The 16,484-nt window shown below is 36.4% G+C and overlaps 1 protein-coding gene across 1 annotated transcript in view; it reads right to left on the bottom strand.

Moving 5' to 3' along the window:
- LOC150080982 (nephrocystin-4-like) overlaps positions 1-16,484 on the bottom strand; it is a 470,434-nt gene that overhangs the window by 31,075 nt on the left and 422,875 nt on the right. Inside the window, exons 26-27 of the mRNA XM_090380874.1 lie at positions 10,850-10,993; positions 1,570-1,705 (exon numbers count right to left, since the gene is read on the bottom strand). Coding sequence (XP_090237000.1) covers positions 1,570-1,705; positions 10,850-10,993 — 280 coding nt within the window. The remainder of the gene's footprint in view (positions 1-1,569; positions 1,706-10,849; positions 10,994-16,484) is intronic.

Genomic DNA, 16,484 nt, shown 5'->3' with positions numbered 1-16,484 from the left:
TATTTTAATGTTTTTATTTTCTTAAAAAGTGAAGTTACAAAATTGACAATATTCTTTTAAATAATTATTTTTTAAATTATTCAATTAACTTTAATTTATTGTACTGCAGTTATTATATACACATGTTGTTCAGTTAATTTAATGGAATGGCAGCACAACCATACAACCACTCACATTTCAGCAAACTGCAAAAGATGGCAGAAAAGTATGTCCAAGAATATGCTGACACAATTGCATGTTCCGACATGGTGTCTGGTAGTTGCAAAGTTGCCTTAAGTTAAATGCTATAAGTAGGAACCATTTTGCGAGTTGCATAATGGAAGAGTTGAAGATTGAGCAGTGTTTTGTTATATGCTGTGTGTTGGTGGGATGAGCACTAAAGACTGTGAAAGAAATGTCAGCAGGGCCGGATTTAAACTTGTTGTGGCCCTAAGCTATAAGATGTATGAGGCCCCCATCTCTCTCTTACAGTTCACTTGTGACAATATTAAAAAAAAAAAGGATTTTTTTAAGATGGAGTGAGACCCCTTGTAATGCAAGACCCTAAGCCAGTGGTTTTCAACCAGGGTGCCACAACAACATTCCAGGGGTGTCACGTAATTTGGGTTTAAGTTACTTAAACTTGTTATTTTTTAATTTATATGTTTATTTCATTATAAAAAGGTGTACAGTATCTTTTTAATTTTGTGGTGATCTATAATTGATGTTTACTTAGTACCTCTATATAAAGAATAAAATTATATACTGTGTGTGTGTGTGTGTGTATATATATATATATATATATATATATATATATATATCTTGAGAAAATTGAGTAGGGGTGCCACAGAATAAAATAAACTACTTAAGGGGTGCTGTTATTAAAAAAAAGGTTGAAAACCACTGCCCTAAGCTGTAGCTTGTTTAGCTTATGATTAAATCCGGCCCTGAATGTCAGAGATTTATGTAGACAAATTTTTGAAGAAAACTGCAATTTTCATGTAGCACATGCACATTAAAGAAGGACAAGAATCTGTGGCTGATGACTCATGGCTAGGACTACTTTCACCACTCCAGAGCAAATTGCAAAGGCCCAGGAGATTCTAGATGAAGACCACCAAATCACACACCATCAGCTAAGCAACAGAATGTCAAATCTCATATGGCAGTGCTGTAGATACACATGACTGTTAAAGAGTAGCTTAAAATGTTGTGAATCTGTGGTCACTGGATTGCACACTTGATCAGAAACAACCTCATGAAAGAGTATAGAGAAATGGCAACATGGCTGAAGAGAGACGGTAAAGAATTTCTTAGTAACGTGGTAACTGGTGATAAGACATGGATCGGTCATTATGATCCACAAACATCTTTTGAAACAGCTCGTTCTCACAGCACCTAACTCAAGGCCAAGCAACTTTGATAACTATGTCAGCATATTCTTGGACATACATATTTCTACTATCTATTGTCAGTTTGCTGAAGCTTTGAGTGGATGTATAGCAGTGCAGCCATTCTTACAAAAATTAAAAGATCAGCCTGTGTATGAGTTCTATGAAAGGAATTTCTAAAGATGGTGCTCTTTCTCACCTTTGTACATCCTTTATGTAAAGGAATCTGCACTTGAAAGGATTTGGTTACTGGTGGTGATTGACAGGCTAATACCACCAACCAGGATCTTAATAACTGCTTTAATTCTTTGTCTACCATATTAATATGCATCCACCTATCATCAAAGTAGAAATAATTTAATTATAGTATAACTTATTATACAATAGACAGTTTCTGATATCACATTTTTTAAATGAAAAAGAAAAAACAAGTCTATACTAAGAAACATCCACAGACTTCTTCAATCAAATCAGAATTTAATTATGAAATTTTATAGCAGTAGGTATCTCAAAGTTATCAAAGTTCCATTTAATGAATTTCAAAGTCAGCTTATAAATTTAGTTAAAATAAAATAATAAAAATACCTGTATTATATTATCCTGTGAAAATAGATCAAGGAACATCTCAATATACTCTCTTAATAAGAAAAAGACTGTTTCAATACAGTATAGTACTACATCTTGTCTTGCATTCATCCGATGATGCGCCATAAAAACCAAACCAAATCTTGCATTCAGGCCTCATGAATGTGCAAAGTTTACAGATCTGCAAGCTGCTAAAATTCTGTCCCATTTTAAGTAGATGTCCTGCAACTGTAAGCTTTTCATCTTCGTGAGCCTATAATATATTTTCTTTAAATGTAGCCTGTTAGTTATTTAGAATATGTATTGAGGTGTTTCTGAATAAAAATAAATTAAATTAAAATTAATTAAATTCTGAATTAAAAATAGTTTTTTCCCTTATTTTATTTAAATTTTTGCAGTATAGAATTATTTTTGTTGTCTTCCCCATTTTCAAAAAAAAGAAAAAAAAAAAGATTATTTGAAATGTGATATTCAAAAATTTTTTTTTTGGTTTGCATGATTTTATATCAGGTATTTCTTGAAACTAAAAAATCCTGCATTTCTGCTTTTCAGGAGCATATCTCGCAATACCAAACTGTTTTGTTTCTAACATCTGTTTCTACATACTGCAGTCCTTCTTATTTGAATTGTCATCTGGCATCTCAAAATGAGGATGGACATTCAGTCTGTCTTCTGCAGCTGAACTTGATAGCCTTTCTTTTAGAATTTCTTTTTTTAAAAAGAAATTTCTTGCATCATATGCCTCTACTAATGCTAAAAGAATAGACATCTCCTACAGCTGAACAAGCAACTTCTTTCAAAACTGCTTGTGATGAAGATTCTTTTGGGATGGATCTACCACTTTCATCAAGATGAAACTGTTCACAATTGACACTTATAAAAGCCAAAAACAATGCACCCAACAACTTGAAGGAGTTTGTTTATGCATGTGCAATGTACACACATAATTTATTTCTACTGCAAGATAGTTTTAATGCATCATTTTAATTATATCTCATATTGTGAATACCTTCACAAGTTGCCATGGTACTGCAATACCTCGAATAAGTAATGCTTCACCCAAGGAGAAGACTAATGTTACTTAATCTTGTCTGATACCACCACCCAGACTGCACAGTTTTGAAGCTTGTTGGCTTACTCATCGGTGGGTAGGCAGGCATCCTGTTGTTGCAATAGTGACAATCCAGTTATGAAGTATAACTCCACAATATGAGAGATACTTGATGGTGTGCTTGGTTCAATCTAAAAAAATCTTTCTTGGCTAAATTCCTAGGAGTATGAAGGAGTTTGTTTATGCACAGGTAATGCACACACATCATTTCTACTATCAAGATAGTTTTAATTATATCTCACACACACAATATGATAGCATAGCTTAATTTATTATGGTACTCACCTTTTTTTATAATCTGCAATGGATTTTTGAATAGGGTGGATGATAATTTTAATTTAAATTGGGAGTAAGTAAGTTGGGGTTTTTTTAAAAACAGAAGTTAAAATATGTGCAAGGAAGTAGAAGTGCACGTTTTCATCCTTGGTTGTCAATATTAAAGTTGAAAATAAATGGTTAACACTGGAGGCCAATAGCCATAACAAGTGGCTTTCGTTATCCATGTCTTCAGTTGGCAATGATGGGTTGAGAGAAAACACGTGTACAGTCAGTCCTCGTATAGCACGATAGTTGTGTTCCTAGAAACCCTCGTGCAATGCAAAATTGTGCAATATGGAACACCAAAATGGGAAAAATAGGGTTAGGTTAAGAATTAAGAATTATGTTTGTTATTTGGAGCATTAGCAACTAAGGCCATATTGCTCCGAGGTATGCGGTAGTCATTCTCTGACCTTTCCGCATCCTCCGTATTTGGTGGTCACGGGCTCGAACCACGGTCTAATCAAGAAGCGTGTGCTATGCACTGCTGCTCCTTCCACCTGGCTACGGAGGCACTTTAGGGTTAGGTGCCGATCACCCAAGATTGAACACACATTGGTAACCAAAACATTACCAAACAATAAATAATCGTAATAAAATACTTACATATTTTATAACGATTAAAATATGTAATAAAAATATTATAATTTTTATAATATTTTATTATTATTATTATATTATATTTTATTATAATATAATAAATAATAAAAAATACATATTTTTTACGAATAAAATACTTACATATTTTATTACGACTATTATGTAATAAAATATTGCTAATGCTTTTGCTTCTATCGTAAGCAAACTTGTTTTTTGTTTGATTTTCTATCCAAACAGATGACAGCCGTTCCATCTCTACCAATTCTTTGTGTCTTAATCTAATGGTTTTTAATTACACTTTGAATTGTTCCTGCTATGAAAGTTGTTTTTATTTTCTCTGCATTCTTTGTAATTCTCGGCGTTGCCTCATTTAGGTCTGTAGCACGTGCAATATCACATGGTCTTACATTTCGCTCAAAGCGTTTCACAATTTCATATTTTTTCTCTATCGACAGAGGCGAAGTGGCCATTAGCCTTACCGGGGAAACCCCGGTGGGCCAGAGGCAAGTGTGATTTTGGCCATAAACCATATTATGAGGCCACTATAAATTTTCCCGGGTAAGAATTTTTGACCCAGTCCACCTCTGTTTATTGATATTGCTTTTCTTTTTCTCTCCGAATCTGCGGTGTCTTCAACAGGACGCTTCCTTTTCACACCTTTTAAGTGTTTTACTAATTTTTAGGGAATAAAGCACAATTATAAAACGAGGAGGCACTCTTGATACACATAAACAAAGCTGCGCGCGTGTGGCAACTGAATAAACAACACCGTAAAGGCAGAGATACACTATTAACACCTCACATTTTACTAAAGCACATTTCTGGGGGTTACTACCATAAAACAATAAAAACAATTTTCAGTTGCGTTTCTGCTAGTGGAATTGTCATAAACTGGTAGTAAACTCGATCTAATTGCATTTGCGATTATACCGATTGCTGCAATTGTGTAGGTTTTTACGTTATTATGGTGAAATGTGTTTCCCCTTCACTGATATGAAAAACATAAATACATTTCCAGAATCTTCTCTTCATTCCTATCGTGTTGCATTCGGTTGGGGTGATTCTGCCATTTCTTGTAAAAATGGTTCGACTGCCATTTCTTGTAAACACAAAGGCGAATCGTGCATAAGCGAATTCGGTTCATGTTATATAAGATATCGTTCCCCTATTTATAAATCGTGTATGATCGAATTCGTGTAATGTAAACGTGTTATACGAGGACTGACTGTATTTAAGAAAGCTAAGTTCCTGTGATGCTCCTGGTTACATGTGAAAATCTCAAGTATTAAATACCAAACTACCTTACAACATTGCACCGGCTTGGAATCTCATACACCTGAGATTTTGACACGTAAACAGGAGCATCATGGGAACTTAGCTTTCTTAAATACATGCGTTTACTAATCGAAAATTACTTTTGTTTAATGCAATAATTGTTCCTAGAACAAAACATTCAAGAAACTTTTCATTTAGATCACTAAAAATATTTTTTACTTTAGCTCCTCTACTCTGAATTCCTTTTGTTTGAAAAAAAGGAAATCCAAAATATCTGCAGAAATCTCTTCCTGTTTAATATATTCTTGAAAAACAGAATCCATCTGTCTATTCTTCAAATAAGAAGAATAGACAACATATACTGTCTATTCTTTTTGTCCTTTTTTACACTGCCAACTGAAGACGTGGATAACGAAAGCCACTTGTTATGGCTATTGGCCTCCAGTGTTAACCACTTATTTTCAACTTTAATATTGACAACCAAGGATGAAGGCGCGCACTTCTACTTCCTTGCACATATTTTAACTTCTGTTTTTAAAAAAACCCCAACTTACTTACTCCCAATTTAAATTATCATCCACCCTATTCAAAAATCAATTGCAGATCATAAAAAAAGGTGATTACCATAATAAATTAAGCTATGCTATCATGTTTAGTCGATTATAAATGGTATTTTAAGAAATCTACAATTATCGAATTATATCTCACATTGTGAATACCTTCACGAGTTGCCATGATATTGTACTACCTCAAATAAGTACGCTTCACCTATTGAAAAGACTGTTACTTATTCTCAGTGGATACCATTAGTCTTCTCCATAGGTGAAGCATTACTCATTCAAGGTAGTTCAATACCAAAGCAACTCGCTGTGAATGTATTCTCACAATATGAGATATAATTAAAACTATCTTGGTAGTAGAAATGATGTGTGTGTGTGTGTGTGTGTGTGTGTGTGCATTAATTACCCATGCATAAACAAACTCCTTCATACTCTTAGGCATTTAGCCAAGAAAGATTTTTAAGAACAAACAACTTCTTCCACCATACCATTCAAAAAATGCTTTGCAGTATCTTCAATACTGTGAAACAGTTTATGGATGAGATGAATCATAATTCTTCTGGTGAAAATAAAGCCTGGGCTTAGAAGCCAGTAATAGGCTTTCCAAAATGTGGTATAATAGCTGACACAGAACCTGTTCCTAGTCAGCTAAAATAAATACATCAAGGCCTTCTTTGCTGGCTTTGGAGGTTATAACATTTGAATCGAAAATTACTTTTGTTTATTGCAATAATTGTTCCTAGAACAAAACATTCAAGAAACTTTTCATTCAGATCACTAAAAATATTTTTTACTTTAGCTCCTCTACTCTGAATTCTTTTTGTTTGAACAAAAGGAAATCCAAAATATCTGCAGAAATCTCTTCCTGTTAAATATATTCTTGAAAAACAGAATCCATCTGTCTATTCTTCAAATAAGAAGAATGGACAACATATACTGCCTATTCTTTTTGTCCTTTATATTAGTTTTATCATTTAGTTCCTTGTTAACACACACACAAAAAAAAAAAAAAATACTTTTAGTTCATTCAAATTTTGAATCATAAATTTCTAACAAAGTCTAATTTCTTCACTTCTAAACACAGAATATGATATCCTGTGACTTCTAAAATGACAAAAATCAATTTCTGCATGCTGATAATAACTGATTATAAACATTAGTTCAGTTTTTCCCATTGTTATGTGTATAAACAATGTGAAAATAAATGGATGTGAAAAGGAGTATATATAGATGACAGTACTATAATTAAGGCAGCACAGCAGGAAAACAGATTTCATAATTGGCAACACTGCCTGTAATAGATACTGCGATATTGAATGGGAAGCAGAATTTTATGATGTGAGAGCTGCTGCAACATTGAACTGTAAAGGGTTTAGATGATAAACCATGTAACATCCTTGTTATAGCTTACAGATTAGAGTAAAAATGTGATATAGAAATAGTGAAATTAAACTGTGGCATTTATACATGTTAAATTTATTTCTATTTAAAAATAGTTCAGGCTTAAAGTGAGGAAGACTATGGAAGAAAGTAGAGTGGATGATGACTTGACCAAAGCAGAAATAAGTGGCGAGATAGGACTAAAAAAGCTGTCTTCAAGTAGATGAAATAAGGCTTAGGAAAAGAAGTCACGCTGTTAGTGAAATTGTATCATTACTACATAGCTGAATTTTTAAGGTAAACCAATGTTTGTACATTAGACATCATGATTATAACATCACTTTATAATAATAATAATCCTTGACGCTCTCAAGCAGAATCCTAGCACTCAGCAAGAGACTTCGCCAAAATCAAACAACGGAACATTTGATGAAAACCAGAGAGCCTTCAACAGAAAAATCAGACAAGAGGCGAAGGAAGACAATGGACCCCACAACCAGAAAGTACTCGAGAAGTTCTGGGGAAACCTGTGGAGCAGTGAAGTTAGCCATAATGGCTGTAATCTAGAAAGGAAGAAAACCAAGAATGTACAAGAAGTGACAGAATGGGAGATTTGAGAGGAAGATGTACAGCAGTTGATCAAGAAGTCCCATAACTGGCAAACCTCAGGAATAGATAACATTCACAACTACTGGTACAAGAAGTTCAGCCGTACACACACACACACACACACACACACACACACACACACACACACACACACACACACACACACACACACAGCAGAGCAATTCACCCAGATAATAATGCACCCTGACACAATCTCAGTCTCTGACTCAAGGACCTGAAGGCCAAGGACAAAGCCACCACAAACCCAGGAAAGTACAGATCAATCACCTGTTTCTCAACCACATACATGATCCTGACCAACTGCATAACTAAGAAAATATGAAACCATTTAGAGAGGCAAAACATTGTGGATGAGCAGCAGAAGGGATGTAAACAAATGATGATGCAGTTATGGAGAAAGCCTACAACAAGCACCGCAATCTGTACACTGCCTACATTGACTACCACAAGGCCTTCGACTCCATACCCCATAGCTGGTTGCTAGAGACACTGAAGGTCTACAAAGTCAACCTGACATTGACACACTTCTTAGAAGCAACACACTTCTTAGAAGCATCAAGGTCGAGAACGTCACGACCAGACCAATACCCATCAGAAGAGGAATCTTTCAGGGAGATGGACTGAGCCCATAATGGTTCTCTCTAGCACTTAACCTACTGTCCACCATGCTCAATAACAGCAAGTATGGATATACCCTAAAAGAAAGGAGGAAGAACCTGTACATGGTTCTTACCTGATGTACCTCTCTTACCTGATGTACATGGATGACATAAAACTCTATGCCACAAGCGAGAATCAACTCCAATCCAGATCACTGAAGAGTTCAGCACTGACATCAGGATGCAATTTGGCCTAACAAATGCAAGATCCATGGATTGCATCAAAAATATTCAGTCAGACAAAACTACCAGCTGAAGACTGGTGAAGGGATTGAATCCATGATAGAAGGAGAGAGACACAAATATATGGGAATTATGCAGGCCCACCAATTAGAACACAAGGCCTGCCTCACTGAGAAATACCATCAGAGACTGAAAAGCCTACTAAAATCAAAGCTGAATGGTGGGAACATGGTCACAGCTATAAACACTTATGCAGTCCCAGTACTAACAAATTCTTTTGGGATCACAGATTGGACCAACACTGAGCTGGAGGAGATTATGAGATCAACAGGATAATGATGACCAAGAGCAGCCAACACCACCCGAATTCACCCATTAAGAGACTGACCATAGCCCGTAAATGAGGAGGGATGGGATTGACTAACCCCATTGAACAAGAGAAGAAAGTGATTAAGAACCTGTGGGATTACTTCTATGAAAGCACAGCACCAATTTACCAAGCCATAAGAAAGACAGACAAACGGAACAGAACACTCAACCTCAACAAGGGGACCACACTCACACAGACAAAAGAAACAAAGATAAGTGAAGAAGAAGACACGCCATGGTAGACAATACAATGACCTCAATACGTTGGCTTCCAATGCTCGGCTTACAAATGGAAGGCTCTTCCCCAAAGCCAAATGATTCATGCTCATCCAAGACCAGGTAACCAACACCAGGAACTACAGGAAATACATTCCCAAGGACCCCAAAGTAACAGATGACACATGTTGACGATGCCACCTGGCCCCAGAAACAATCCAGCACATCACCACAGCATGAAGTGTGATCACCCAGATGGAGTACACTCACAGACATGACTAGGTGACAAGGATAATAAATCAGAAGTTATTGCAAAAATACCAGCTGATTAAAGCAAGTTTACCGTATTACAAGTATGAGCCTCAGGCCATACTAGAGACCTCTACTCAAAGATTATACAGGGACCATGCCTCAACGATGGACAAGATGATTCTGCACAACAGACCAGATATAACCCTCATTGACAAGAAGGAAATGGCTATCTACCTGATCGACACAGCAGTGCCCAACACCAGTAACCTCCAGAAAACATATGAGGAAAAGATAAGGAAGTACTCAGACCTAAGACAGGAAGTCAAAGATACGTAACATATGGAATGAGGAATGCTAATCCCAAGCATCGAGTCAGCCACTGGTACGGTGCCAAAGAGCCTCCATAAAAACCTAGCAACAATAGGCCTCCCAGAGAATACTTACATGGAACTACAGAAAGCTGAAATCCTGAATACCTGTAGGATTGTAAGAGGGTTTCTCGACCAAATGTAACAATAATAATAGTACCTGGACAAAACCAACCACTTGGTAACAGTACATGCCGTGAGGCAGAAAAAATCCCATAAAGGATAAAGATTTTTATAATAATTTTATTAATCTGAGGAAAAGAAGATTAATTCTTTCAAATACTTATCCTAATTTCTTGTTTTATTTTTATCCTTCATAAATTTTGTATTTCGAATCTCTTTATATTCTTGGTATATTTGTATATCCATTTTTTATTTGATATCTTTAGATTATTCCTAATACTTTTATTGTGTAATAATTCCATCTTGAATTTTGTTTCTTTATGATTAATTATTATTTGCTTTTTCTCAAAAAAAAAAAATCTAAAATGTTCCTACTATTAATTTATGATTACTACTAATATCTACTTATGGCATTACTTTTATATCCATTACATTCCTTTCCTGTTTTTATACTTCTATTAGTAATTATATAATCATTTACCTACCTCTTACTGACAATGCCCCGAACAATACAACTCTCACATACAACTGCACACAAATGCAGTCATATAAGTCACCTGCCATGGCACACTGCATCATGACTCTGAGCTTTGACACGTGTGCAACAGACTCAGTCTTGGAGCTTAACTGTCAAACTTTATATTTGGAAATATTTTAATTCCAAGCATATCTCAAACAATAAAACTTCAATAAAGCTGACCATTTGGTTTAAGATATTTGTGTTTTACTGTTGTAAGTTGTGGCATGGATAATGTTACATTTTTTTAGTGCTTGGAATTTTTGAGAAAAAAATGCATAACCAAGTACTGTATGATAATTAAATATGTATACATAGTCAATTATTAATTACCTTGTACCAGGAAGCAGTGGTTTTGCAACAATTGTCATTTCTTGGAAAGAATTTGCAGTCAGAACAAAAGGGTCTGAAGGACTAATATGCAATTCATTAGGAGAAGAAGAAAAAATTTGCACATGATGCGTGGAATGGCTTCCTCTGTAAAAATAAAGGAAATACACTTTTCAATAAACAGAATAATAGCCTAAGACTAAATTTAGCCTTAAGACTATGCATACTTGTTCAACACCTTATTTTTTAAATTGAGAATATAAAATGAAAAATAAATTGTTAAATTTTTAAAATGGGCATAATTTGTAAGCTACATAAACTTATTTCTGAAGAGAAAATTAAGTAATTCCATTAATTTATCTCTGGTCTCCCCCCCCCCACAAAAATAACAGGATGCAGAAATTTTCTTTTTTCAAGTTTTTAGTATATGAAACATATACATACATGAATATCACGATATAAAACTTCCATCAGACCTTCAGTATTGCAGACAGCCTATATTTCATACAAGACATTAGTTGGCAACACCGGGTGTCCACCACCTACTGGCCTTAGGTAGAAATGGTCAATTTTCATGATGGCAGTATTTATTTATTTTAACATATAATACACACAACAGGCATGTGCCCAGTTAAAGTGTATAACAGAGCAGAAAAAAAGATAACAGAACAAAGATTGTACAAAACAAAAGTAAACAGACGAAGAACACACTTTGTACAATGAAAGTTCATTCAAATGGGAAAAGTCCAATTCAAGGAAATAAAAAAGGGATTCATGACACACACACACACACACACACACACACACACACACACGAGGACATCTTTAACCCAGAACTCATCCATCAGCCAGTCAACTTACTCCAAATAGTTCTGTGAAACTCTTTCCTGTCCACAGCCATATCCAGATCAAACTTCTTCATGAGTGCCAATGTCCTATTAAAGGAGTCCCTGGATATCTTTAATCTAGAGCTACTGACGTGGAATGTAGTCTTCTGTCTAGTAGCCACTGCTGAATCATGAAGATCAATATGGCATAAAAGATCTAGCAGGTAGGTTGAACCAGTGAAGATCCTTGCAGTCATCCACCAAAGCAGAGAGGCAATCTGTAATAAAATATTTGAACGCAGTACTGTTGATCAGAGCAAGCACACTGTGTTGTGAAGCAGAAGTCATATGAAGAAATCCATCTTATTACTACTGGAGAAACTGCCATAGCATACAAGATCAGTGTTGGTTCAGTGCATACTATCATTAGCAAGGAGTTGCACTTTTGACAAGTTGTTATTGAAGCGGAGGTTTAATGGCACAAGGGCAACCACAACCAAATTACACTTCCAACTTTGAAATGATAATCAGTATGGTCCAAAAAAAAAAAATATATATATATATATAATAATAAAAAATTAAAGTATTTAGCAGCAGTTAATCAAATTGATTGCTTTTAGATAAGTGAACAGCTCACTTAGGTTGGTTTCATCTCCAATGATGTGGTTCCCCAGTACGTATTTTTCAAATATGGGCTTAGATTTACTGGGCTTAGCAACACATAATGCTATCCAAAGAGAATGGCTGAAATATATTCAAAAGAATGGGATGGCAAAGTTCATATTTTGGCAGTATATTGACAAAATAGGGACATGAAGATGATGTGCATCAATGTACAGGATATGAACTGTAGGTATTACTGATTGAAGGGTCGTGCTGGACAGTATCAGATATTTTAAGATGCTGTTGTTGTTGTTTGGTTTTTAGGAGCATTAGCAACTAAGGCCATATTGCTCCGGAATATGCGGTGGTCATTCCTTGACCTTTCCGCATCCTCCATATTTGGTGGTGACGGGCTCGAACCCCGGTCTAATCAAGAAGCGTGTGGTACGCACTGCTGCTCCTTCCCACCTGGCTACGGAGACGCCATTTTTTTAAGATGCTGTTTCTAGCTGAAGCATATACTATAGCTATATTGTTTAGGATTGTGATTGGATTAAAGCACAGTAGGCTTTAATGTGGTCAGGATTACATATGAGTAATTTGAGCAATGATTGTCTGTCAACACTCCAAGATGTTCAAGGATACTGTATGAAGGATGTTTAAAACTAAAAAATGTCGTATGGAATTTCTCATGGGTAACACCATGCCTTTCAGTACTAGCATAAGTTCTAGATGATAAGGATGCAAATTTACAGAAATGCAATGCTATAGTTTTTCCCTTCAGATAATTGATGACAGCTATTTCTTTTTGTCGAAGTTTTGATTTTAGTTACTGTCAACTGCAGCTGACTTTCAATGGTATACATAATCAATGGTTGACAGGAAATTGCAAGGTAATCTGCATAATGGAAGATTACGTGTTTGAAGTGCCTTAAGTTATGTTATTGACACAATGCAAAATGAGCTACACTAAGCCAATCCTCGAGGTATGCCTTCTTGTGTGCGAACTAAAGATAATGCATTCTGGAATCATACTGAAAATGTCCCAAGATTAAGAAAATGTTTTGAATGGATCAAGATAGTCCAAGATTATATCATTCCATGTGCTTTATTTTGTTTCTTTTTAGCACGAAAACAATTTGTTGTCTACCACTAGTTGGAAGTGGTAGACAACAAATAACACAAACACAAACCACGTGCTGTGGAGGTGCCCCCCTCTGAAGACTTCTGTACAGAATTTGCCTTGTGATTATCATTCCTATTGTGGAGAGAGAGAGATATGCCCGATTTCACCTCTGTACTATAATTCATGGCTAACCTTTAACAGCTAACCTTTGGCATTTGAAAAAGAAAATATCTTCGGTCATCTCTATCTCTAATAGTTAATGATGTTGTTACATTAGCATTAGTAGAGGCTTATGATGCAAGAAAGCAAGCTTATGCAGCATCAGCCAAAAAACCACTTCCATTTCACCCCTCCGTTCGTTCAAAATACCTGTCCAGCTGAGCTTTAAATTTATTTGGGTTATTAACTTCCACAACAAGGGATGGAAGTCTGTTCAACCAACCAACTACCCGCTGACTAAATGCAAATTTCCACACATCTATCCTACATCAATCTTTCCTCAATCTGAATTTATGCCCTCTCAGGTGATTATTCTGAGCAAGAGGAAGAGTGCCATCGGCATTGAGCATGCTCAAACCATTCAAGGCTCTACACACGTCTATCAGATCACCTCGCTCCAGCAACTCTACATCCAGCAACTCTACATCCTTCTGGAAATGAGGCCTCCAGACCTGTATACAGTACTGAAGGTGTGGCCTGACCATTGCCTTATACAAGGGAATAATCACCCCCTTATCACTGCTAGAAAAATTCTTGTATATCATTGACAAGACACCATGAGCTACTCCTGCAGCCCGTCTGCACTGCTCAGAGAACTTCACATCTGCCTGCACAATTACCCCCAGGTCCTTTTCATTCTCTACCACTGTCAGTGTAGTACAACAGAGTTGATACGTTGCTCTGGGGTTGCTGTTTTGCATATGTAGTACTTTACATTTGTCAATGTTAAACTTCATTTGCCATCTCTCAGCCCATCTCATCAACCTTTCAAGATCCTGTTGCAGCAGCATAGCGTCAGTAGTGTCCTTAACAACCCTGCCAACCTTTGTATCATCTGCTTGGGCATTAAGCTTGATATACCATCATCAATATCATTTATAAATACAGAAAACAATAATGGACCCAACACTGAACCCTGACGGACTCCACTAATAACATTAGTCCAAGATGAGCAGTGTCCATTGATTACCACTCTACCTTCTCTCCCTCAACCATCCCATTATCCATAGCAGCAATTTGCCTCCAATGCCACACTGCTCCAATTTGTGCAGCAGTCCTCCATGTGCAACAGTATCAAAAGCCTTTCTAAGATCCAAATATATAATATCAAAGTTATTCTCTGCATCCAATTCTTTTGTGACTGCACCATAGTATCCAATCAAATTGGTCAGGCAAGATTTCCCTTAACAAAACCATGATGTGTCCGAGCTATAACTGAAGTCTTTTCTAGATGATCCTGCAGTGTTTCTTTAATCAGTGCCACCATTAATTTTCCTGGAACAGAAGTTAAACTCACAGGTCTATAATTACTTGTGTCAGCATTTGATCCTCCTTTGTGAATTAGGGTTACATTTGCACATCTCCAGTCTGTGGGTACCTCCCCTGAGTCCAAGGAAGCTCTCATAATTATGGCTAATGGATTGCTTACTTCCTTTGCTGCCTCCTTTAATATAACTGGATAGATCCCATCCACCTCAGGTGCCTTTTTTATGTTTATCCTCAACAATTTCTTCTCCACTTTCCTGTCAGTTATTACAAAATCATCTAGCTGACTGCCAGAGTTTACTTCACCTCTGGCATTCCCCTTCCTGAATAACTCCTCATGTGTGAATGTAGATGCAAAATACTCGTTTAGTTTGTTAGCCACCTGAGCAGGATCCTCAACTGTTGAACCAACAATATCCAGTGGACCAATGTGATTCATCCCTTTTCTTCTAGAGTTTACATAGGTAAAGAACTCTTTTCTGTTTTTCTTTGCATTCTTTGCCAACGATTTCTCATAATCTGCCGTTGCCTGCCTAATCTCCTTTGTGACTTGGTTACAGACCAGCTTATATCTATTACAGACTTCCATGTCACCCATTAATTTATATGTATCCCATGCATTTTTCTTCTCTGCCATATGTCTAATTAGTTCATCTCCCATCCATTTAGGCCTAAATCTTGAACAATATTTCTTAGTTGGTATGTAAAGCCTAGTAGCTTCCAAGATAAGTTCTTTGAATGCTTCCCATTTTGAATTTGCTGTTGGTAACATCATCAGTTGGTCCCACTTTATAGAATTTAAATACTGTCTCAGACCATCGTAGTTGCCTTTATGAAAGCAATAACCCTTCCCTTTACCCCTGATGGTCGTTACCTCTTTGAGTAAATCCCACTGCAGCACACTGTGATCACTGCCACCTGGTGGTTCCTTTACCTGCAAATTCTTAATGCATGAAGAATCACTACTGATAATCAGATCAAGAGTATTACTCCCTCTAGTTGCCTCCCGAACATGCTGATGCAGAAAATAGTCATCCAATAAATCCACAAAAGCCTTGCTAGTGTGTGAGTGACCAACCCACAAATTCCAGTCAATATCTGGGAAATTAAAATCCCCCATTATAAGACTCTCTGATTTACTGGCCCACTATTTCCCTGTATAGTTTCTTATTATACTCATCAGAGTCGTTAGGCCTATAGCACACTCCTACTCTCAATTTTGATCTCCCAATACTTATGTCACACCAAACGGACGCGACACTGCACTGTCCAGCGATGTCAACTGGCTTCACTTCCTTGGATTTTATGTGTTTATTAACTAATAGCATAACCCCTCCTCCCTTCCTATCCTGTCTATCCTTTCTGTACACACTGTACTCCCCAAATTCCAGTTCTGCATTCCTTATATATGTGTGACACCATGTCGCTAATATCTCAACAATATCTGCATTTGATGTTTTGAGCAATACCTCAAATTCATCAAATTTATTTACCAAACTCCTAGCATTGGTGTATACGCAAGTATATATGCACCTGTTCCTATTCTTAGCTACCATATCACAACCCATGTGTTTACTTGTACTGAAATGACTCCCAG

Source organism: Mastigoproctus giganteus, chromosome 9 (genome assembly GCF_048544385.1).
Source record: "Mastigoproctus giganteus isolate SK-2022 chromosome 9, ASM4854438v1, whole genome shotgun sequence".
NCBI lineage: Eukaryota > Metazoa > Arthropoda > Arachnida > Uropygi > Thelyphonidae > Mastigoproctus > Mastigoproctus giganteus.
The sequence above is the reverse complement of the archived record's forward strand: the minus strand, read 5'-3'. Positions and strand labels throughout refer to the sequence as shown.